Source organism: Ammospiza nelsoni, chromosome 6, assembly GCF_027579445.1.
Source record: "Ammospiza nelsoni isolate bAmmNel1 chromosome 6, bAmmNel1.pri, whole genome shotgun sequence".
Classification (NCBI taxonomy): domain Eukaryota; kingdom Metazoa; phylum Chordata; class Aves; order Passeriformes; family Passerellidae; genus Ammospiza; species Ammospiza nelsoni.
In genome coordinates, this window is record NC_080638.1 from 48,459,915 (window position 1) to 48,485,963 (window position 26,049).

The 26,049-nt window shown below is 43.0% G+C and overlaps 1 protein-coding gene and 1 long non-coding RNA gene across 3 annotated transcripts in view; both read right to left on the minus strand.

Annotated features, from left to right (window-relative positions):
* The window catches only part of TC2N (tandem C2 domains, nuclear), a 30,756-nt gene extending 14,228 nt beyond the window's left edge, over positions 1–16,528 (minus strand). The window contains exons 1-3 of one of the 2 annotated variants that reach the window (XM_059475182.1): positions 16,317–16,528; positions 2,701–2,827; positions 1,811–2,044 (exon numbers count right to left, since the gene is read on the minus strand). In XM_059475182.1, the coding sequence (XP_059331165.1) occupies positions 1,811–2,044; positions 2,701–2,767 (301 nt within the window). In that variant the 5' untranslated portion in view covers positions 2,768–2,827; positions 16,317–16,528. Of the gene's footprint in view, positions 1–1,810; positions 2,045–2,700; positions 2,828–15,920; positions 16,096–16,316 lie in introns of those variants that run through there. The other variant, XM_059475181.1, reaches the window with a different exon arrangement.
* Positions 16,529–19,766: 3,238 nt separating this feature from the next.
* LOC132075088 (uncharacterized) lies at positions 19,767–24,580 on the minus strand. The gene is made up of 4 exons (XR_009418711.1): positions 24,442–24,580; positions 21,739–22,019; positions 20,755–20,835; positions 19,767–20,398 (listed from the first exon to the last, which is right to left on the minus strand). It is a non-coding gene; the product is annotated as an uncharacterized LOC132075088 (long non-coding RNA).
* Positions 24,581–26,049: the final 1,469 nt, after the last annotated feature.

A 26,049-nucleotide genomic window follows, 5' to 3' on the forward strand; every position in this document is an offset into this window, starting at 1 on the left:
TGACATAAGAGTCACTTTTCAATTATTTGTTCAAAAATTTAAAATATTTGCTCAAGAGTCAGGTCATCCTGCCAGAAGATCTAATAGCTTGCAGCCTAAAGGACCACTCTGTACATCAGGTCCCTCAGAAATTATCAGGAAGCAGAATTCTCAATGTAGACAAGTCACTGACTGTTAAGATTGTGTAAGAACAGCATGAACAAGGAAAACATTCACCTAAAGGCTGTTAGATACATCTTCCTTCTCTCTGGAGAACATCCATGCCTCAAAGTCCTTGATGAACTTCTCTGTACTGTATCTTGAGGATGAGATTAGACTAAGCAAGGCAGAGCCAGTAGCAAAGGGGATAATCAGGAGTATGTCCTGCTTTTCCATAGCATATCCAACCACAAACTTACAACAAGTAGCTACTGAAACAGCAGGCAACTGGGGAGATCAGGCTCAGAGATGAGGGGGCCTCACATGTTCTACCTCCAACCCTTCAGCTGCCTGTTAATGGCTGCTGGCATGCCAAATGAAGCCCACGAGAAGATGGGGCACAGAATGGCCAGTCTGCACTGACTGGCCATGGTGCCAGTGGTACATGCAGCAGTGGGTGGGCAAAAAGTTTGGTAACAGCCCTGCAGGAGCAGGAAAGAAGCAACAGCAGGGACCTAGGGAGAAGAAGAGGGAAGGGTGGGAATAAAAGCCCACAAACACAAAAAAGTTAGGTAGTACTGAATTAGTTGTTATGCAACATATGATTGCCTTCTTTCAGTTATTAGGCTTTTCACCTTCAGAAAGGAAATAAAGCCACATGAGGCTAAGAACATACCACCAGCTTCTCATGTCCTTGAGGCAAAGCAGTCCTAGAGAAAACAACTGTTCAGGTATGTCTCTGTGCCAAAGTTTTCCCTTACCTAATTCTCTGCATCTCCTGGCAGGACTAAAAGCCTAACAGTAGCATATGCTCTCATTAGTGAGATAGAATCCTGTTCTTTTTAAATGCCACTGTGTCTAAGCTGCATGTACCTCATTTTGGCAGTTTGAGTATGTGAGTAACAGAGGATGAAGTACAAGACTGTTGTGAAGCAGAAAAGAAATAGTATCATATGAAACCTCATAAGAGGGGATCTGTACCCCCTGGCCTCTCAAAAAACAGCAAAAGGAGCAGGAAATAATAGGGACAAAAAATTGTGCCAGATAGTAGCACCTGCCATCTATTGGCAAAATTTGAAAAGGAAGATGTGTTAGTATGTTAAAACATACCAGAATATTAACCATGAAAGCCAAAACACCCTCCTCCTTTTACTTGAGAGGTATGGATACTGGGGATATGTTAGGTCTTTCTTGTCTTGGCTCCACTAAACTCAATAAATTCTTTCTAAAGATTCCATTTCCTTTAAGCATCTTCCATTACTTTTGAATATGAGCACTGGTGTGCAATCATCCCATTCAGTTTTATTCACACAACATCAGAGAGATTCACAGTTGGATGACACTCTTCCCAAAACCTCTCTGGATTTCCAGAGAGAAAAGAAACAAGCTCCCTATTCTCCTGGGACCTGACAGCACCAGCCTGGCAGAGCTCAAGTGTTTGGACAATGCTCTCAGGCACCTGGAGTGACTCATGGGGTGTCCTGTGCAGACCAGGAGCTGGATTTGATAATCCTTGTGTGACCCTTCCAATTCAGCATAATCTATGATTCTTTGAAACAAGACCAGGCTTCTAGCAAAGTTCTGCAAACATGTTTTCAGTAGGAATACTTAACAACATTGAAGGTGCAGCAGAAGCTAAACAACAATTTCAGCAATACTGTCTGTATTTTACCTTTAATCCCTCCAGCATGTGAGATACCAGGAAGGTTCTTTGGCTGTACATAAGCCATTCTGAATGGAGGGACCACAAATGGTACCTCCTGGCCATCCAGGGGCAGCTTAGAAAGCAAATAATCCTCAGAACAGCCAACTTGACGCTTCACTGACACAGAAGACAATGGAGGCTGTTCTACAATAGTTGGCTTGCTTGCAGCTACTGCTTCAGATTCCTGCACCATGGAAACTGCTAAAAATAAAGAGCAAGACAGACAGTGCACATGTGCATTAATTTTTGAACAATACTATGAACAGATCTCTTCTATTTAATAGTATCTCTGCTTGATACTTTACTTAACAGCTGCTAGTATTCAGTTTTACAGCATTCAGGACTAGCATCAGGAAAAGATATTCATCCTCCTTACACCTGTACTGATCCAAACTCTTTGTTGCCCAAGCTTCTGTACCTATAGCTACTTTCTTAAGTGAATTTGCACAAGAGCTACATTTGTAGCATAGATGAGTTCTTCAAACAAATAAGACACCAAACAAAACCCTAACAGAGTTAAAAATACCCAGAGTTAAAAAAAAAAACCAAAAAGCATTCAAATTGAAATATTGAAATTGAAATATCTAAGACTTTACACAACCTTGGGTAACAAAGCTGGCTTTTTGGGACAGTATTCTAGACTGCAAAGAGCAGACTTGAGACAACTGTTATTTCTCAGTTCCAATTCATAATATTAACAAGCATGGGCTCAATCTCCAAGTGGAGGTATGCAAAGAATTCTGAATGTTGTAAGAGAAATCAAATTTATCAGGGGTAACACAGTAATTCTATTAATAGGACATCTCATCACTAATGCAGCAAAACATTTATTAAACCCTCATTATGTCAGAACTCACAATCATTTTTTTCCTCGTCCACGCAGAAACACAATTTACAGCAGGTTTTTATACATTCTGTTGCCATTGTTTTTAGTGTTATAATTTAGAAGGGACCTCAATCAGCGATCCAGTGCAGCTATCAGACCTGAAAAACAAAATAACACAAAGCATAGTAGATGGGAGTAAGTAAAGTCAGAATGCAGTATTATCAGCTATTTAATAAGCAGTTGCTTTTTCTACACAGTCCCAGGATCAATCAGAAAGTTACTTCAGTCATGAAAGGATCAGAACCAACAGATTTCTCTCACTGAGAAAAATCACTTTGATATAAAAGTGCAAGGAAAGAGGTAGTTTTAACATATGGCATTCAAATACTTTCAGTGACCCACCCAGACAGGTCCCTGTCTTGCGAGCACTAAAATTCTCCTCATATTTGTGTGTGCCACTGGGCTTTGGAGTTTACTCAGCTTTACAACTGTTTTGACATGGTATTGTCAAGCCATTTGCAAGATGTGTTTTTAATTCTGTTTCCCTTGTTCATGTTTCTCCTATCCTCTTTCACTCCCCTACTATTTTCACATACATCCATACATGTTTACATTTTTCACTCGACATACTCCATACTTTTAACTTGAAAACAGGCTTTATGAAGGATGCCAAAACTGCCTTCTTTGAGAAGCTACTGCTTTCTCATAATTGTATACACATGAAACTGAAGACCTGGTTTATTATATAATTGTTTGGTGTGCACACAGAAATAAAGCACGCTGACTTTCAGCAAAATAAGAGGCATGTAATCTACAAAAGAATGAGAACAAGTCTCTAACAGCTGGTTAACATTATAAGAACTTTATGACAATACTAACTGGCCTCATTTAAATGTCTTTATTCATATCCTTATGCTCTCTTTTCAGAGAGACACAGACAGCTGTACTGCCTCCTGTCCAAAACTTTAGCTGTCTAAAGTCCTTTCACATCCACCTGAAGTACACAAGGTTCTTAGGAGAGCACACTCAAGACACAATTCTAACTCAATGAAGATTAGAAGACACCAAACAGAACATGAACATAGGTTGAAGAGATGAGGAAGATAAGTAAGATAGAGGGGGAAAGCATGGAGAAAATATGCAGTTTTACCAAAAAATGAAAAATGGACATGTTTGCTCAGTTCTTTAAATTGCAAGAAATTTCAAAAGCATCTGTGCACCAACACAGAAACGATTCCACTGCAGCTTGAACAGTGCCATAATAGTCTTTGTATAGTCAAAGACAGCTAGAGAATCACACAAAGTCTATGGAAATAAATGTAATATCCCCCAAATTTTTCTTGCATTAAAAGCTCCTCAAATTCTGTAGATGTCAAGTGGAGATAGTAAGCTATGGACACTTCCTCTAACTCAAAGACCATTACTTTGCACAGAATCCCTCTCTCAGTACTTGCCTTCATCTTAAAATTGTCCATGAGTGTGAGTACAGGAAGAGATCTGCATCAAAAACCTTCAGAGGTAATGGCACCAGCTCCAGAACCTGCTCTGCATCTTTACAGAAGCATGAAAAGAAGCATGAGAATTTCTCATTAAATTCTCCACGGTTCAAATGATCAGACTTTCACTGCTGCTCCTCCCTTGGAGTCATACTCATGATAGCCAAGGCTGCTAATTTACTTTGGGTTCCCTTGCAGTGATTTTCCTTCCCAGCTGTTATCAGTATACAGCTGGAGTTAATATGCTTCACTCTTGTTCACCATGTTTAAACTGGACTGAAACAGCTGCTCTGTTTGCTCTCAGCTTTGCAACAATGGTATCTAAGCCTCAGTGGCAGTTTGCACAGGCAAAACAGACTTTTATCTCAAAATGTCCAGATAGAATTTATTCGCTACTGCTGGTGAAGAAACCAAAATGTTAGTACTGCCCTACTTCCTAGCTACATAAAGTAGAAAAATTCATTTTTCTGCATCAGAGAAAATTCAGTGAATTGTTTAGCTGGAACAACTAATGTGAGCAAGGAAACAAATGGAAATCATCTGTCACAAGCAGCTGCCTTTCCTTCACAGGGCTGAGTGCCTTACCTAGAAAGTAAGGGCTTCCTGTGGGTATTGAGGATTTAACAGTCATAATGCACTTCTCCACCTCCTGTCTCCTATCATTAAAAAAAGACCAAAAAGACCAAGTCAGCTGTGATAGTCTTTAACCATTTCCCCACTTATCAATATGCAAATGTTCATACATTTTTCTTCTATCTAAAGACAAATATAAAGCAATTCATTAGTGCCTACTGTAAAGAAGAGTTAGGATTACAGATTGCTCTTTAGCAATAGGCAAGGAAATATCAACAGTGAATGGCAAAGTATATAGACACACATTGTTAGAGCCTCCATTTCAGTTTTAGCTTAATTATAGGAGTTTGAAAAGAAAGTTCCATGACTAAGAGACTAGAACACTGTTTATGCTTCCTTAAACTTACAAATGTAATGTTTCAGTGACAAACTTGCACTTGGGCCCCTAGCCTTGCACCACAGCCACATTACAAAAAAAAGACTGTATTTGCTGAGGGACAGGCTGTTTAGACACAGTGCTCCCTCGTTCTGCTTAGAGCACTTTATGCAATCAATAACATGGATGGTCTCAATTACTTTAAAAAGTTTTAATTCACTTAATTAAACTACCATGATAAATATTGTTGGTTTTTTTGTTTGAGCAATCCTGGCAGTAAATTAGATGGCTTGGCTCCCACAATATATTTTCTTGTATCTGTATTTTCCAAGCTGCCTACAGTTATTTATACAACTTTCACTGCATGCAAAAGTTTTCTCTTAACCATGTGGGAGAGAAAGAAATTTAGCAGGTTCTGTTGTATATTTTATTAACTGAAAATAAACAAAAACATTTTAGAAGACTAAGCAAGTATTTCATGATCTTGACAGAAGTTGACACTGCTATCAAAGGTTAAACTTATCCCACATGCCAGATCCTTTTTGCTGGTGTTTGCTACCCAAAAATCCCCAGTATATAATTTAACAGTTGTTAAAAGGTTGTACTACCATGAATTTATCTGGGAATATATTTATGAAATAAACCAGAAATGTAGAGACATTTGTTAGGTGCACCACCAAATCCCAAAGAAGTACTGACTTCCCAGCAATGTCATCCATTTTAACAAGAAGACTCCTTGACACTCTCTCTACTTTTTGGGGTCAGTTTTTGTTGGCAATATGCACATAACAAGGGCATCCTCAATTTTCGAGATTCTAGACTGACAAAAGCGTGGGGGGAAAGAGAATTCACCCTCATTTTCAGACAAATAGAGAGAAATCACTTGGCAGAAGAGGGAACTGAATCCACATCTTGTCACTCATGTGTCAAATTTTCTCTTTCTTGGTGTTTTTCACCAAATTCAGTAAGCCATTTCACTTCTCTCTTCCCAGTATCAAGCCAAAGGCAGATAATCAAATGAAATTCAGCAAAAGTACTTCCACACTAAGGCAAAAAGAGAGCCAACCTTATTAGAACATCCTGGAAACAGCAGTTTAAAACCTAACCACACACATACACTGAGCCTAGAGAATTATAATAACTATTATTTTAATGGGTTTAGATGGAAAACATAAATTATCTTAATGATTTCCAGATTCCTCTGATAGAAATTTTGACTGAGCTAAAATCAGATAAACAGAGTATCAAAGACTTTAGCTCCAAATGCCTCCAGAACAATTACAAGACAGAGATGTTTGGAGAAGAAAGTAAATATTTTCAACAACTCATTAAATAAAAAGAACATGATAGAAAACGGATGATAGCAATATTAAATATTAAAAGCTGAAAGCAGTCTGAAAAGAAATGTCAGATCTTTACTGCCTTATGAGAAAAGGGTGTTTTGCAACAAGACTGCAGGTTGCCAATGAATTTTACTGCATTTAGTCACAGCTCTGCTCCCTAGGAGTTGAACAGGTAACACATTTAGAACTACACAATAGAAACAAAGGTGAAATAGCTGTTCTCAAACAGGGAAAGCTGGCTAAGCTAGTGGTTTCAAACATTTTGAGATTTATTGCCAGTCATAAATGATAATAATGCATTCTCAGATCTGCATTTTAGAAACATACCACAGCAAAGTTCTAGTAGCAGTAAGTTCTCACACAGCAGGATGTGTAAAACAAAATACCCAGAAAAAGGGGGATTATCTATTGTTATAAAGCATTTGGGACAGATCTTTGAATGACCTAAATGTCTACAGCTCCAGGAGCCCCAGAGGAGCCAGGACCCTTTGCAACACATGAGGATCTGCCCTCTGGAGAAAGTGAGCTCAAGCTTGCCAGTTCACACTTCAGCCAAACACCTCGTTTCTGATACCTCCTCTGCTACCTGTTTATGCTGCTCTATGACTTTGTGCCTTTTGGATCCACAAGATGCAGTCAGTCCCAGGCATATAAATCCTTCAGAGAGCACAACAGCACCAGCTCAGCTCTCCAGATGTTTTACAGAAGCACAGCACAGCAAAAGCTGCTTCTGATGTAGGTCAGATGGATTATCTTTTGATGGTGCAGATGCTGCTCCAGGCTTAACTTCCACAGCCAGCTGTTTTGTGGTTTTGCTTCTGGGGGAGAGTGTCTGGGAGCTGTGCACCCCTCTCAGCACAGCTCTCCAGCTCAAGAGGGGTGGCTGATGGCCACCACATCTCAAAACCAGCCAGCCCTAGTAAAACAGCCTCAATGGTTTTGAGACATTTGCCTCCAGGTACTTTGCTACTACAGCAGCAAGGACAGCACATGTACCCACACACACTTACCAAAAATATAAAGCCCACAGTTAAAAAAAAATTAAAAATACTAGTTTTATGGGGACTGTATGCGGGTCTGACTTGTACTGCCCACACAGGAGAGTATTTCAAGTGGGCCTGAGCATGTGAAAAGAGGACACAGCTTTCAGTCCTATTCATTATAAACTTGAACAGTAGCAGGATGTCTGCAGGAATTACAAAAAGAGGAAACAAAAAATGTCATGCCGACACACACCTACCAGGTGCATGATAAGAAGCTCCTTTCTGTACCTATTTCTGGAAGAAGCCCACAGCAGTGATATTTGCAGTAACCAGTGGGTGGGTGTGTGCATGCCTACACCCCCCTCCTCTGCTTGTAGCCACAACTCTTGCAAGAGCATGAAAGCTCTGGAAATTTGCACACAGAGATTATTCCACTTCTTCTGCCTTCCAAGGAAATAAGGATAATATGAGGCTTTCTCTTTTTTTTTGTGACTGGAAAAAAAAAAAAAGGGATTTCATCCTGAAAGCAGTGGATCACAAAGAAGACGCTGAAATAACACAAGAGAAAAAGAGAAGTTATGAGGCTTTTGAAGGACACAACCAGAAAGACATTCTTGTGAGAGACATCTTACAAACAGTTCAACAGATGCAAAACTCTCCCAGTCCAGCAAATGAAAAAAAGAGTGTAATTGGATATTTAAAACTCAAGAGAAGACCATGCATCATTAACCTAGTGTAGCTGATGGAGATTTTATGACAGACCATTGCACAGCCTGCCTTGGGCAAAGAGGCTCCCAGTGCTGTTTGAGCAGTTATGCAGTGGAATCAGGTAACAGAAATAGAGGGTAAAGTCACACTCCGTGATGCAAACAAGCCACCAACTGCCCAGGCTCAGGAAGCATCTTCCCACACTGGTAAATGATGACACAGCAGCACATCAGGGGAAACTTTACACGTTCCTCTCACTGATCACAAAAACAGGAAACTGAATGGAACAGATAATGGGTATGAGCTGTCAGTCCTGTGCTGCAACCTCCTCTCATTCACTACAGTTTGCTAAAGCAGAATTTTGCTTCTGAAGACCAGAAGGCCCATTATGAGCCCATGTCCCACTCTCCTCAGCTTCTGACACCAGTGGATTTCAACAAGTTATGACTGCGCTACACTCAGCAACTTTAGCAGAAAGACATGTTTTTATTTCAGAAAATATTGCAATAACTAATTTCCTTCACTACTAATATTGTAACTATCTCCAGGAACTATCCACCTCAGCCTCAAAATATCACAAGATACTAAATGAAATATTTTCTCACCTTAGACTAACACTTGTAATGACAAGCTTGCTCGCACTCTTACAGCACTGTATTGACATTCCAAACTGCCAGTCCACTATCGGCTCTGCATCCTTCTGACTGTATTTTGAGCAAGTGAAAAAGATGAGGAAGGTGGGAGCCTGCAGACAGCATCTCCACACTCCCTTTGGTGACTGCCATAGCTTTCAGGTAAGATATTGTTTGCTGGGCTCTCCTACAGGTAACAGTTGCAGGCAAAGTTTAAAACTCTTGTAATCAGCAGGAGTGCTTAATATGTCACTGCTATCACCCAGGATGTGACAACTTTCGAGGGAAAGGAAACCACCTCAGATATCAGTTCTTAGCTTAGGAGTTGTCAATAGCAGTAAAAGCAGAGCTCACTGTGAGCCCATGAGCTGCTCTGCATCTTCTCCTGCCAACGAGGTCCAGCTCTAATTGTGCCAGGGCAGAAACTTCTCCTGGAGCAGCCGCATCTTCCCACACGCACTTTTGAGGGAACATACCGTGTCCCACTCCAGCTTTGCCTTCTCTTTCCAGCCTCTCTGCCCAGACAAAGATGATCTAATGTATGTCTCTCTTCGTGCAGGCCCTGAGCTGAACCCTAAAGATCACTTGTGCAATCTAGCTGTGGTCTCGTTCAGCTCAGCAGCTGCTTCTTCCCAGGGCTCCAGCCTGGAGGAGGCCAAGAGGCTTTCAGCACATCTGCACACACAGCCCAGGCACAGAGCACCAGAGCACATCACAAAGCAGAATAACTGCTCCTGCCTACTTCCCCTAAGAAAAATAAAGCTGAGCAGGTGTGTGTGCTTGAGCTATTGTGCTACAGGAACAACTGCTTCTGCTTTTCAGGCACCCCTTGGAGAAGGGGAACAAACCCTGGCACGAGTACAGGATCCAAAGCTGTCCTTCTGACAGGGGCCCCAGGGACACCCTGCCTCTGGTTTAGCACGACAGCCTTGCACCTGCAGCCCTCAAATGCAGACCTAACCCAATCCTACCCCAGGATGCAAAACATTAATAATATCATTTACAAGTGCCAAAAGAAAAAATTCCGTAAATCTGAACCAGTTTTTCTAGTGTGAGATTTATATTTGAATTAAGAAGGAAACATTATAAATCTATCCCATGACAAAGCTTAAAACTGTGCATTTTAATATGCTGAATCCCCTCTGCTCTGGGCTGTAAAAGTTGATATAATGTTTCTTCCTAATGTTGCATTAGGCAAGCAACCAATTCATCCAATTACTGATCTGACAACACTGTTCCTGTGAACAAAAGATAAATTCACTGACTTGGACAAGAATGTACAATATTGTATGTACTGGGGCAGTAAACAAAAGAATAAATCCATTATGTTGGACTGCAGACCTTTCTGAATTCAGATGGAAAACGGCAAAGCAAGAGTTGAAGTCAGGACACCGGAAAAGAAAGCTGAAGAGACTAAAATATCTGTAAAAAAAGAACTTGGCTTTTGATGAGAACATGGAAAGAATTCAACATAAGATAAGTCCTTTGCTCTAAGCAGATTAGGAACAAATCACAACAATCACCAATTGTTACTTTATAACCTAACTTAAAACTTAAGACTTTATGTATTCTGTGTCAGGTTTTAATCCAATTTTTTTCTCTTTCTGCCATTAATGCCAAGAAGCCATGAAAATAGAACTGTCAGCAGTCCTTCTATAGCTCTGATACCAAACAAAACTGGAAACATCTGGATTCATTTTTCAACAAGACAGCCAAGGAGAAGGTATTTTAGGCAAGAGCATCTGCCTGTGGAGTTCCCTAACACAGCTAAATGTGTCTAGTTTTGAAAAGATGGCCCTTGGAAACCAACTCAATGCAACACTGAAAAAGAGCATTGAATGGCACTCAGGATTCCTCAGCTGCTGCCATGACCACAGAGCCATACAGAAAACACATGGATACACATACACCATCCAGACAGCTAATGCAAACAGCTCTTCTGTATATTTGGGGAAAAAAAAAAAAAAGAGAAGAAAAGAAAGAAGGAAACCCAAGCAGTTTTGCATGGAAAAATAGTTTCATTACCATTAAAACAAGAATGAAGATGGACAATACTTGGGTACACACTGCTTTGTTTTAGGTGGAGCAGTTTTTTAATAGTTATTTTGCACATAATTGTTATCCTGTTTCATGATGAAGACAAAAAAACCCATCAATTGTGGAGATTCCAATAGGTGAGGGTTCCCTGTTCAGCAGTTCTGCCCCAAACTGTCACTGTAGAACCAGGTACACAGTGGGGAGAGGAAGCAAACATGTAGGCTGTAGAGATGAAAGCTGAAAGGCTGTGTCTGAGATTAACAGAGGAAAGGTGACTCAAGTACATTTCATATATGAAAACAGGTTAAATGAATGAATCAAGAACAGGAAATGGGAACTGATCTTAAATAATTCAAATTCAAACCAGACTGGGAGTATGGCTCTGCAGGGCATGTGTACTGAGCTCAGGAAGCTGCCTAAACACACTGAAATAAAAGTCCAGAAGGATACTGTCCTTATAAAGTACAACTATTTGTTACTTTTTGCATGAAATCCACCCAGAGCAGGAACCCAGAACCACTATAAGAGCCCCAGCAGTGCCTCTCAGAGCTGCACTGGCTGGAGCTGCTGGCAGCTGCCCAGCCAGATGAGTGGTAACCAGGCATTGTGTAACAGAGGCATTTTTCTTTGCACAGACATGGGGAGAAACAGCAGAAATCAAAACTGTCTCAATTTAATGGCAGTATCTAAGATCCCAATCATTATTGGCCAAATGCTGCTACAAGTCTGGGACCTGGTGGTGGGGCTCTGTTCCCTTCTGAGGAGACAGAGGTCCTGAGAGCAGAGGCTGGCAGCAGGAAGCTGCCATTCCCTGTTTTCCCTTAGGACAGAACTGTTTAACCACACAGTGAACAACTGCTACACCATAAATGTATGGGTTTTAAAAAAATTCTATTGAGTTTAAATCAACACTCTTCCTAAGAGATTTTGGACCCATGATTTCACACCCTGGTCAAACTACATCTGGAAGTACCTATACTACTGAACAGAATGAAAGCCAGAGTAATTTAGGCAGATGTTCTGTGTTTTATTAAGACCTCATGGAAGAAATTTTTTTGCAACTCTGGTCACTGCTGAGAAGATGGAGAACTGAATGGGAAAGTCAGAAAAAGCTCCCAGTCTAGAGGCCAACAATGCCCTTTTTGCAAAAGTAATTAATGGAGAAAGAAAACCCAACAAAACCAACACAGAATTAAAATGTTTATAATTTCTCCCTACCACAAAATTAAACTGGTCTTGAGAATGTTTGATTGTCACTTAAGAGTGCTAAACAACAGAATTTATCTCAGAAACAGGATGCAACTTGCTTTTGTATCAATTCACCACTAACCACAAAGGCACTGCTCAAGTGACTTTTACACCTCATCCTGACCAACCCTCCTGTCTGCATGGCAGGTGCTTTCCTTATTGGAAATGTACAAACACAGTGCACTCACTGCAGGCCTGACCTTTACAAAGAGAATTCTGCCACAGCCTCACATTGCTCTGCCCTCTCTGTCCTGGTCAAGGGTTGGGCCATCTCTGGCCCCACGAAGCCCCTGACCCAGCTTCAGCAAGCAGGGTGGGCAAAGCCACCTCCAGCCCCTCTGCCCACAGAGAACTCTGGGGAGAAAGGGGCTGCATTCCTGCAGGGAGAAGGGACCCCCAGCTCTGATGATGGGGCTGGGCAGCAAAGGCAGGCAGCCTTAGGCTCTCCATGCTTCAGGCACTAGAGGCGTGCATCCACGCAGCCCCAGCACGCTCTGCCAACGAGGCTGCAGGAGCAGGTGCCCAGAGCCAGGCACCCCTGCCCAGGCTGCAGCACCCTGCGCCTGCTCACAGCCAGGCTCCAGCCTCCAAAGCACAGGTGCCAAATTACTGGAGTGCCATGGAAGTTTCAAAGCCATTGGGACATGGCCCTTCTAGATTGCTTTTTTTCAAAGCTGGTTTAATTGCCAAAGGAGTATCTCCAGAATTCACTCTTCAAGCCATTGCAGTGGCCACAAGGACCCTCCAAATATCAACACCCTTCATTTGGGACCTCTGTTCTCTCCAGTTTAAGTTTGGCTATTAGATCACTGAAAAACAAAGATTCAAAATCAAATCACCAGGGTACAATTTACAGGAAAGATAAGCACCAGATTGATGACATAATTTATTTTTGGCACTGAATTAGTGCAAACTTCAGCTGCAATGACAGGCAAACAAATACTCATACTAAGCTTAAGACAAGTATCCTCACTAATTCTGCATGGTTCGATGTATTAAGATCATTAAAAAAATATAATGGAACACAAAGAAACTCAAGCAAACCCTGGTTCTGAACCTCTTTCCACATGAGGCTTCTCAGTTTAGATGTGAAGATCCATGCTGGCTGCAAAAGGCTTCCAGGCTACTTCTCTGCGCACAAGGAATCCTCCTGATGGAGCCTGAGCAGCATTACTAACTACAACAACATGGCTTAAACAGAGACTGTTCCACTTCCAGTCAGAGCTTGCTCTGCCTTTCACTTTAAAGAGATGAGATCCTAAGTTCTCTGCTGACAGAGATTGGGTGTTGTCTTACTTAGATTAGAGAGAATATTTACCAGATTTAAGGTATCTGGGGAGATAGCAACTCAGAGTAAACAAAGCCATTCCTCTATAAAATTAAACAAGAGTCCAAAGAGAGGAGAAATACTTCAGGATATGCATCACAGAAAATTCACTAAACGAAGTAAACAGCACCTTAATCAAGCAAAAAAGTTCAATAAATGTTTCACCAAAGTCCAAGTGTACTGCTGGTGTAAGCCACAGCAGATAGGAGGGACATGACAGGCCTCAGGCAGCCAAAGTGTGGTTTCCCAGCTGAGGCTGGGCTGGCCAGGCAGGCCCTCTGGCTCTGCCCACACACACGGGGGCTGCATCTGCCTGTCCCAAGCCTGCTGAAAGGGCTGGCTGCTCCTGGGGGGCTGCTCAGCTCTGCCCTGCCAACAGCCACTCCTGCAGGACCCAGTAAACATGCAGCTGCACACTGAGCTGGCCCAGCTCACTGATTAGATACAAAATCAAACGACCAAAATAAACAACTTTTTTTTTTTTTTTCTTTTAAAAAATAAGTAGTTTTCCAACTCTCCCTGTGGATGACTGCACAAGGTGGGGTCAGAATGCAGTGGGGAAAATGGGGGGCCAGAGCAGGACTGCCCATTTCACAGCCAAGCCACAGCCCTGGGGAGTGCATTTAGAGTAACTTACAACAGAAACTGAACCACCCACCAGCGGGATGAGCAAAAACCAAACCAGCAGATACTAAACAAGTGACAGAACAAACAAAGAAAACAACTAAGCCTGAGGTTTAGGACAAAGAGAAAGAGACCAGTGCCTAAACCTTTTTTCCAACATTATAAATTAATAGCCTGCACACACATGACTGAACAATCCCGCCCACATTCATTCTTTCCACAGCATAAGAAGAAAGAGGAATTAATCACCTGGGGATCCATCATCAAATTAAATGCAGGGGAGGGCAGTGGAATTCATGTGACATCTGTAAAGTCCAACATACCCTCTGGGCGAAACGTTTTTAGTAGGTGTCATTTTTACAAGTATTGGCAAGAATCAAGGGACACTTCAGTAACAAATGTATTCTCTTGAAATTAAGTATTGCTTAGCCACATGTATTCTGCAAATATATATTTTAATATTTAGCATAGGAAAACGGATGAAAAATTAAACTTCCCCACTCCTGGATTTATGTCCTAGCCACTGAGTTGTAAGATCACAGCTCACCTAATGAATATTTGTGTATGAAAGCAAGGTGAAACAGTTTAATAAGTAAGAAGCCAGAGACCACCAGCCCAGAACAGCACAAAGATTTATGGATCTAGCACTCTCTTGAGAAAAGAAGGATGCAAAATCAGAACTTGTTTCTTCACAGGTGTCTAACAGCTATAGAAACAACTTAGAAAGAACAGGAAGGGAGGGAAAAAAGGCATGGCAACGTATTCCCTTACACGGTTTTTAAGTAGTCCTTATTCCCTGATTCCTGACTCTCCAAGAAGAATTTATCAAGGTACACCTCACTTCTGAATGCCTGGACACCCAGCTAATCACCACTGTAAAAACTAAACGCACATAAAAGCAGCAAACCTTAGTGCATTCAGCAAATATCACTGGGAAAAACCTGAGCCTGCACAGATCAGAGACTGAGGGCTGGGACTGCAAGGGTCCAGCTCCAAGGTGTGGGTGCTCACAGGAGCTTTTAGATGGGAAGGCATTGGACAGCTGTGGCCCTGTGGAAATCCTGAGTTATTTTCCTGCACAATTACAGCAGGCTGACTGGAAGTGTGCATTGTAGGAACAGTCACAACACCAACCTTCTCGTTCTTATCTAGAGAAATCAAATCCACATCAAAGGAGAGTTACAAGACCAGCTTAATTAATGATGGTATTTATTTCTGATTGCTGTTTAACAACCAGGGTGATCCAAAACACCCAGGATCCAGCTTCATGGTATGGATTCAACAACTGTCAACAGGACAACTTGAAGCAGCTTACAATTATACCTGCTGCTTTAGCAGTGCTCGTGGATACAGCAGGACATAACTTCGGTAAATATGTGTTTTCTGATGCTAATTTCATCCCACGCACAGGGAAACTGTCTAGCTATATTCACAACTTCGTTTGGAGTTGTGGCTAAACCACATCTCTAATTACTTGAAGCAGAAGAAGATGATCTAATTAGCTATTGCTGGCCTGTGACATCACTTAGCTGCTAATTCACACAGAACATTTGAATTTTAGAAGGCCATTTTCATACAGCAATAGCGTGCCGAAACTGTTCTAAGTACAACTGAAGTGCAACTGTCCTAAGTACAACTGAACCTCGCGCCTAATTTGAATGAAGATTCAATTCCCCGGTACTTCAAAATAGTTACTACTTCATTACCCAGTTAGTACTGGGAATGAATAATTAGTGCTTCATTCTCCAGTACTTCAAAATAGTTACTACCTGCCTGCATCTCCCAAAGTCTATAGGACTCACAGACACTCGGCCGTCTCCGCCGGGGCAGCTCCTGCTCCCCGCTGCCCTGCCCGCGGCCCCCTGACGGGGATCCTGCCCTGGCCCCGCCGCCCGGCCCGGTACCTGCTGGGATGGCGCTGCGGGCCCCTCCGCCCGCCGGAGCTGCTGCATGGACGAAGCCGGAGCCGGTGCCGAAACCGGTGCCGCCGCTCTCCCCGCGCTGGAGCCGCCAGTCGGTGCGCGCCGCCTGCCCCCGCCTGCCCTCCTCAGCCGGGCCCGGCCGCTCTCCCGTCCTGCCTTCCTCAGCCGGGCACGGCCGCTCTCCCGTCCTGCCCTCCTCAGCCGGGCACGGCCGCTCTCCCGTTCTGCCCTCCTCAGCCGGCCCTGCCGCTCCCCCGCCTGCCCCCCTCAGCCGGCCCTGCCGCGGCCCGCCCGGCCAGGTGCGCTCGGCAGCGCTTACTCACCGATCGCTATCGCCCAGGGGGAGTTTCCCCGCGGCTCGGGACTCTCCCGCCTCACCTGAGCTACTCGCCGGGGCAAGCTTGCCTCCAAATGGCTGCCAGGGACTCTTCTTTGGCTCTTGCTGGACCGTGACACCTGCAGAGTCGGTCCAGAGCTGCCTCTCGCTTTGCTAGAAGTACAACCAGGCTTCTGTTTTAGAGAGAAAAAGCGATTTTTTTCATGTTTATAATGTTAGAAAACGGCATGTCCAGTCGGAATATAGATCCGTGCTAGTCTCACACGGACACGTGAGAAAGCCCCCGCCACTAGAGTGCACAGTTCGTAGGGTAATTTAGCGATCACACACAGCTGATTGGTTTAGAATTTTCAGCAGGAAGTTCTGGTTTGGAAATTTCTTTGCCGGAAGGAAAAGTTCTGTAAGTGTCAAGGTGGTTTCTCCTTGATTCTAGTTTTGGTAACTGGAACAATACCCCAAGAGGCAAATACGAAGAAAAGGTGGGGCTGGATTAGTAGGGAAAGGTGTGTATTTCCCCCAAGAAATGTTTACACTCTGACTGCACTTAAATTTCCAGTCATTGAAGTTTTGTACAATTGTCCTCATAGGTCTTGATTTGCAGTCTTTAGTGGCTTCCCCATTCACCAAGACTGTATTTTTTCCTGTTATAATATTTTTCATTTTAAATTTAATAACACCACAGATCTGCTGCTAACTAAGAATTTCATGCCTGTCATCATGCAATGTAATACAGCTACTTCAAGCTCCAGAGTCACTGTAAGGGGAGAGAGACCCTCTGCCAAAAGCACAGACTTATAAATTTTGAGCTGACAAAGCATCTCTGTTCATCTCTGCTCCGAGCCAGTTGCAAGTACTGGTATCACATAGCAGAGAGGCTCTGTCTCCTGTTAATGGAGCTCATGAGGTTATGCATGGTCACTGTTTTAAAGAAATACCAGTAACCTGGTATGCTTCCAGAATTATCTGAGTCCTCCCTGAGGTGCACATTAATCACACATTTCAAGGCATCTCACTGGATTAATTTACACGACCAAACAGCTTTATTTTCACTGTTCACAGAAGTGTGTTGTTAAACTGCTGATAAGGCCCCTGTATGCAGCTTGCTGCTATCAAGTTGCCTCGGCATTGTCATGCCCCAGGGTTTTTCGGGCTCTCAACGACTTCCAGTCCTGCCTGAACTGCTCTCCAGCTGCTGGAGTTGCAGGGCAGCAGCAGCCATTCATTGGGACTGCAGGTTGCCTCTCTGACGAAGGAAAAGACATTAAAACCAGTACTTTTGACAAGGCAGTTAGAGGAAAAAAACAGTTTGCAATATGACCTTCCTTCTTCATCCAGGCAAGACTGTGCCCTGTAATTTGAGAGGGCCTCTTAACACATCTCTGTGGCTCTTCTGATGGTTTGGGACACCTTCCAGTCTTTTCAGCTGCTTGAAAATTGGGAAGTTTGTTTCAATAAGCAGAAAATTCAGCTGTGCATGGTAAGGGATGTGGACAATCTGATCTTGTGTGCATGGGGAGAGCATTACTGCCCTGTGATGTTTTTAGCTGAGATGGGAGACAAACCTCCCTCCTTCCTTGAAAGATTTTTGTTGCGAACAAACCTAGTCTGAAGATCAGCAGTGAAACCAATTTTACCTCTTTTCTTGTCAGCTGCAAATATGATCTTGCTTCCCTGCCCATGCCCAGAGTGCTCCATGCTCTGCTGTATCTTTCTGCAACTAAACCTTGCCTCACTGGTGATGTTCCCCTCCCTCACTGGCTCCTGCTGTTGGCTCCCCTCTCCTCTGGTGACCATTCCAGGCTGTCATTGTAGCCACTCATCCTCACCCATTCCTGGTTCTGTGCAGCTGCTCCTGCTCCTTGTGTGCCTCTGCTCCAGGCACCCCCAGTACTCAGAGCAAGCTAATAAACTGGGCTGCTTCTGGCTGGCTCTGCCAAACCACAGCACTCTCAGCTCCAGAAACGCAGGGCTCAAATACTTGAGCAGACCCATGCAGGGCCAATAGAAGAGAATTTATTAGTCTGGGCTATGCTTCACCTCTCATGTTCCCCAGTGAGGCCTTGTCTCATTTGTTTTGAACCTCTGCACCGCAGACTTTTTCACTTGCTGCTGAGCCTGTTTATGCTATTGGATTACAACTTCCCAGTGTTTTTCTTGTTGAAAGAGAAGTAGCCAGCAGACTATAGAAAGTAGCTACAAGCAGGAGTCTATATTATCATCTCTGGGCCTCAAACCTTTAGGAACTGAAATAATAAAAACCCCATGTATAAATACTGACACAAATCTTGAGTAATTATTTACATCTGCAAACACTTTCAAACAGATTAAGACCCTTTTTCTTCACTCTCTGCAAATGCTCCAGTGAACAAAGTTTTCAGCAGGAATGCTGATGGAGGCCGCAGCTTTGAATAAATTCGGACTGAATTCTCCCATGTGATCCTTTGCATCAGAAACCTGATCCCACCACCTGTGCACACTTACTGACATGCCAGCTTCCATGTTAGAAATCAAGGAGTTCAGAGGTTGAATCAATGTTTGCACAGAGCACACTGAAATCCTTTAAACACAAAAGTGGAAGACATAATTGCTTAGTAGCTCTTGACTAGTTTATGAAGAATTACATGAAATTAAGCAGCTGATGATTCCAAATAGCTTTCCCAGCTCTCTCCCAGCTGAGAATCCTTCAGAGCAAGCAAGCATTTAACACCACTACTTATGAAATATTTTAGTTGCAGAAACTAACATAAAGTGATGTACTTATGATCAGAGTTAAATTCCAGGGCATATTGCAGTAGCCAAGCGATGAGCTCAGCCATCAGGACCTAAAAGCAGGGCGTTATCAGGACAAGTCCAGCACACAGCCTACACCATCTCATAGCCAAACTCCCTGTGTAACCACTAAATTAGGTTTTCTGAGGCAGAGACCTTTTGAGAGAAAAAAGGATTTCGCAACATAGATTTCAGTGGAATAGCAGAGTGGTTTTCAGCTGAAATCTCAAAGAAGTTAATACACCTTCCTTACAAACAACTTCTGCAGCCAGAGGATTTTACTACCATTAAAGTTTTTGCAGCAGTAATCTTTGTCCCCTGAGGGTTTTTTAGGAGCAACATGAAACTGTTTCCTCATCCTCCTTGTCCTGCTCTCAGCTGGAGCCTGGTTTCTTTCCATTCCCATCATAACCTTTGGGTTTAGCTGACACCTTCCCTCCTCTGCCACAGATGCTGGGTGTGGTCCACACACTTCATTAGAGAAAGCTGCTATAATTCAGTCCATGACTATTATTTTTATTTTCTCCTTTTATCAAATGCATGTTTAACATCACACTTTCTTACCTGTTGTAATTCTGTCAACCATCGGAGACTGCAGCCATTTGCCTTTTCCCACAGAGCTGCAGAAGGACAGCTTTATTGCACAATGGCCAGTACCATTTGAAAATGTTGCTACAATGCCTAGACAAGCAATTACATGGAGATACTCTGCTGTTCAAATTAGACGCTCTCCTTAACTCATTTAGATTTGCTGTACTGTGAATTTGAAAATAGATTTTCTGGCTTGTTATGTTTTGCCTTATGCTGTAAAGCAGATTTTCTTTGCATACACACATCATTAACACATTCTGATAATAAATACAAGGAGGATTCATCCTTTGTACACCAGAACATTTTGTCTCTCCACAGCCAGTCTCCCATCTGTGTGAGCTGCAGCAGTTGTTCTGTGCTCCACAGTGGCCTTTAACATTGTCAGTGCTGCCAGCCCCAAACTGTCCAAAGGTGAGGAAAGGTTCCAGGGTGGGTAATCACTGAGGCACAAGGGTGCTGCTCTGGCCAGGCCATCAGCTTCAGCCCAGAGTGATGAACAGGAGGAACTGTGGGTGCAGGAGCAAATGGCTCTGTTTTCCCCTCAGGGGACATTTGTTCATGCTGCCAGCGTCCAGGGATCCAAGATGACGAATCCAATAAACTCAGGAGGTGTTATAAACCTTTATGTGTTGTTCAGAAAAGGATGTAACAGAGCCAAGGCATGCTCCTTGCAGTGTTTTCTAGTCTTATCCTTTTCTTGCCTGACTTCATTAAGAGCCAGATGCTCTTAATCTGGCACAGGTTTGGGAGGACACTGTCACATCTACTGAAAAAAGATAAGACTAAATTTTATCAACATATTAACACCTTCAGATATTGTTTATAGGTCTTTTACCTGGGAGATTGTGGGTAGGTGGTTCTAGCCCAGCTTTAAAATGAGCTTGCTACATCAAAAATCAGTTGGCATATCAAATGTATAATTTGATACATTTGATGAGACTCAAATAATTCCAGAAGTTCCCTCTTTGATTTGATGCTGCGAGACAATATATTTATACAGTCTGCAGTTTAAAAATTAAATTTTTCAGAGTTCAGGGTAAAAGAGAAAGTTAGAACCTTATCTGCTGCTGATTTCAGGAAAGATTTTAAAGATGAATTATCTTAAAAGTTACTGTCTACCTTTCAGTGCAGTAGTTGGAATTGGTTCAATAACAGGGTTTCAAACTGTTCCCAAACCTTCATTGTTAGGGGGAAAAACTCCTACAACAAAACAGGAAAGACCTGTTTCAGGAAGGGCTGTTGTATCACTGAAAAAGGGCCCATAGAGCACCTGACTCTGAAATATGCTTATTTATTATAAATAATTTCCATGGCGTCACATTAACAAACAAAAAGGTCACAAACTCCTGTATTTGAAGAAAATGTGTTTGACATCTGGGATCTGGCAGAAGTTCTTCCTGTGGGATGGATTGTTTGCACAGAGCTTTATTGAAGAATGATATTAAGAATGAATTATGAAATATTAGTGTAACCTAGTAAGAAATTATTGTATTTTACAAGCCAGAGACATAAGAGATCTTACAGAACTATTTCAGTTACATCTGATGTAAAAGCGCATCAAGGAATGCTAGATGTGACCAGTTAGCAGTGACAATCTTTCCCTGCCTGGGGAGTGCTCCCTGGGCTGTTTGTGAATCCCAGTAATATGCTCTCCCACTAGGCTGGGGTCATGCCACCTCATGGGGTACTTCTGGGATGCCTTCCCAATCTCTGTTACAGTCCCCCTTGCTTGTGACACTGCCCAGAAATGCCTCTTTCAATGTGGAAGAGGAGGTAGCTTGGCCTGTCCCAGCCTGCTCAGGGCCCGTGTCCCTGCCTGGGCCTTTCCTCCCATCTCTCTTTTTGGGAGCTCGGGGCCAGGTGCTGCTGCCCTGCCCTGTATTTTCACACCACCGTCTCTCTAGAGCCTGCTGAGAGCCTCAGGGCTGGCCTGTCTCCCAAAAGCACATACAGGGCTGCCCGAGGAGGAGCAGATGTTCCTGTCCCCAGGAAGAAGAGGCCAGCCAGGTGTCACCCATGCACAGAGCAAGGACAGCACACAAAAGATCCTTTCTGAAAGGGACTGAGTCAAGAAAAAGGCCAAAAACCACAAAAATAATTTACCGTTTCCAGTTGTAAAAAAACTTTTTCTTGGTCTCCTATTTTCAGGTGAAAGCAAACCTTATTTCCCTTGTTGAGAGGGGGTGATGACAAAAAGCCATTACAGAAATCACTGCAGTTTAAAACCTCCTGGCCCATTGAAGTGAGGGAGCTCAGAAGAAGACCCATGGACGCCTGTGACTGGCTGCTCACAGAAGCTGGAATGCTGTTCTTCCATCAAAAATTGCTTGGTTCAAAAGGAGAACACACACTGACCTCCAAGCTGGAGCTTTGGGCACATCCCCCTGGGAAAGGTAAGGTACTTAATGACATAACTAGAAACACAAGTTACCAGCCCACTCTACCCTAATTTTAACACTTTAACCCAGCTGCAGGTTGTTCTGCTCCTTTCCCAGGCAAACACACCAGAATGCAGCACTCTTAAGGTGCAGGAAATAAGGGAAAACCAACCTGCTCCCCACATTCTCAGCCTTCCCTGTGCTGCAGCACTGGCTCCTCAGCCTTGCACCCAGAGTCACTGGGAGGTAAATGTGCCACAGCCCTTGCTGATATCAATAGGGGCTGTAGGGCAGGAGTAAGGATGAACTTTCACTGCAAAGGTGAGGATTTGCATGTTTAATCTCTGTTTGGTTACATACAAAAATATTCAGAGAGGAGAGAACACAGCCCTTGAGAGACTGCTCTGCCAAACAGGCTGAAATGGGTTACACCTTGGTACCACTCAATGATACAGCTGAGTGGATGGGTGCAGGTGTCACAAACCAGTGCTTTACCAGGACGTTTAACAGCTGAAAACTGCAGGTTATTTATTCTTGGCAGTATTTTCTTCAGAGACTATTTTCAAGAATCCTGAGTCAGCACCAATAACTGTAGATACAAATATTTGTTTGTGGGACAGTATCTTTGCTGTGCTATTTACCTGTACTTCCCAAGCCCAAAAGTTTGTATATGTATGACTAAGGCTGCCTTCCATGGTGACCAAATATCCACTTGCCTCAAGTATTTTGTTGTCACTATTGCTTTAACTCTTAGGTCTATAAAAACTAGATTGTACAGTAGCAAGGAATTTAAGGGTGAAGGGTTAATTATTTCACTGCAGCTCAAGGATTTAACTTCACATTAAAACCACGTGCATTTTATCCAAGTGACATAATGAAAAGTGTGTAGGAGATGGAAGGTGCAGTCATACAAGCAAGCAAGGATTTATTAAACTAGTTCTTCTAGATCTTAGAAAACCTCACTAAACACTTCTCAGCCAAAACTTGGCTGGAACTGGCTGTTCCTTTGCTTAAACTGACATGGTGATCCCATGAGTGACAAGGATTTTCATTAGCAGGCAGATGGAGGATGTGTTTCAGTACTGGATTTTAGGAGGCCTTGATGAGGATTTTGGGATGGTATGGTGACTGAACTGTGCCAGAGCCCAAGAAAGGAGGAATAAAACAGGCTAGAAAGAGTAAAAATGGGAGTGCAGAAGTGCTGTTAAAGATCAGCAGCCAGCTGCCATTCAGAGCAGTCCTTACAAACTGGCACAGACTATAAACATCATTGTGAAAGAGCTGAGATCACACTTGCTGTCCTAATGAGTAACTGGCGTGAGAAAGTGTTCACCTGTATGAGACAGGGAACTGCTCTCCGACTTCCTGGAAAAAACAACGTAGGCTCATTTTTTCCATCACTGATTTGGTTATGTGCAGGCTGACACCAAGGACAGGTTAACAACATTCAGCAGTGCTTGCAGGTCTGAGGAGGAACTGGTGCCACCAAAAACAGGGAGGAGACAGCAGGAGTTCTGGTACACAGAATACAGCCCATGGGATTTCTCAAGGAAATACAATTTAGAGTTTACCCTTAAGGAAGTGCAGCAGGAGGTTAAAGCCCTGCAGGGTGTCAGTTTTACAGCCCAGCAAAACCCCATCTCTCCAGCAGTGCAGTGTCCTTTACCAGCTGGCTGGGTAGCACTGACAGAAAAGTAAGTACAACCTATTTCAGGTTTGTCCACATTCATGAGTCAGCTTTGGAGAGACAATTTCCTTATCCACAGAGCTCTACCCCCTTAGCTGGGAGGACACTGTCAGAACAGATTGGTCTTGCACAAGAGCCACAAAGGGGAGGGGATCACACTATTCAGTCCCCTGGGCAACCCCATGTCAGAGACATAGCAGCATGTGCAATGACAACCTAAAAAGCAAATCCTAAACAATTAGAGAAAGAAGGATAAAGTTACCCAGGTGTGGAAAACCTGTATTGGGCTATTTCAGCTGTATGCCAACAGCAAAGCCAGAGCAGCTGTGTTTTGTGAAGTGTCCATTCTCTGCCGCATTCAGTGGCAAACCAGCCCCTTGTTGCCTTCACTCATCAGGCCACTTCAACCAGAGTGGACTGTAGAGCCCTAAGCCTTTGATCAAGGGTCACACCTACTTTCTCATTTTCTTTGAGTAGTTCTAGAGAGTTGTTTTCTTCTCTTGAAGAGAAACTTTGTAGTTCAGCATTCCTGCACTGGGCCTCTCCTCTTTCAGTTTTCATGTGTGCTCATTTCAGTGCAATTTCTCTTGAGCATGTGATTCAGAATTGATGTGTTTGCAGTGTAGTGAAGGGAAATGACGCGTTCTGGTGGTGCTGGAAATGAGCGGCAGCGCTTCCTTTGAGTGCAGATCAGCTTTCAGAGAGCCTTGTAAATCATCACAAGCCCTGTCAATGACCTACCTCACTTTGCAATGAGTTATTTGAGTGATGAGAATGTGAGAGAGCAACTGTGTGACCTATGTTCCTTCACTTTCCACAAAGCAAACCAGAGCCAGTTTTGGCTGTCCTTGCAAATTGCTGAAATAAGAACATTCCACCTGCAAAACACAAACCCAAGCAACAAACTCAAGCCTCATTAGGCACGGGTCATTGAGAATCATGTGGGTGGAAAAGCCTTTGTTGTACTGAAGTCATAAGAAACATTAGTGCAGTTAGGAGTGAGAACTAGTCACTGGTTAATGATTTATGTATGAGAAAACCAGTTCAGTCTAAATTATCTTATATTAATGTTGTCATCTTATTGTGAACTTCCCATACCTTCTTATTGATTTCTCATGGTTTAGCTCCTTGCAGCACTGACTCCTTCCTCACAGCACAGCGAACAAACTCCAATCCTCTCCTCAACCTACTCTTTTGTAGCCCTCTTCTTCTTGTTGGACACAGCTGTGGCCTATTAAGGGCAGGCCTGTTCCTAATCTTTGGTGATTAGTGCAGCTGCAACTCCTCAGGTGTGAGATTACCTTCTGCACTATCTTTATTTTCTTACATTCTATCCCCCCACATATTAACACTACTTGTTATGGAGACAAGTTTATTCTGCCAGTTGGAAGCCAAATCCTGGCCACAGCTTCACGGTCACTGTACAAACCCCTGCCTTCAGTGGCTCCAAAGAGCCAGGACAACTGGGAGAGGGGTATGGCAACATGTCAGGCTGGGAGGAGAGCTCATCTCCTGGGATTGTCTGGGAATACTTCCAAGGCATGCAGCCTGCACACCCTCCTGTCACCCTCCAAATGTGGTGGATAAAGCATGGCTGGTGCTTAAGGGGAACTGGGCAGGGGAGCCATCCCCACCCTCAGAAGCAGTGACCTTCTCCATCCTTCAGTGAAATTGCAGGGGGAAGAAATGCCTCAGATACGTCAAGCTCCTAGTACAGATAAAGTAGTATTACACAAAATGTTCATTTGAGCCTTATCACACATAAACCCACCAGGAAATGAAGGTAAAATGCACACAGGTACCTCCAGTTATGGACAACTGTACAACACAAAAACTGTGAAAGAAAATTAGCCTCTGGAAAATTAATTGTATTTTACTTTGAAGTTTTCTCTACTATTCCCTGTATGTTACTCGTGTTTATGACCAGTAGGTGTACCAGTATCACTGATCCTCATTCACCTTGCTTTCCAAACAGGCTACGTAATTCTGTCATGCCTACTTGCAGAAATCTTGTATGAACACCTCTAAACCAGTTAATGATCAAAATAAACTAGAATTAAATTATAATTTTTGTTAACAACTTTTTTTTTTTTCAAAAAAACCCCCTTTAAAATAGTCCCTATTGGTGTATTCAATGCAAATTGTTCATGAGCTGGAGAACAATACAAGCCTTAAAAGCTCATTTTCTGCTAGAAATGAAGTAATGGCTATAGGCTAAAGGGACAGGATGAGGGGCATTGAAACTATCCTTTTAAAATTACAGTAAAAAATTATTCTTAAAAAAAAAAAAAAAAAGGAAAGAACACTTCAAAATATAAGATGTTTATTAATCCAGACAGGTTGCAAGTC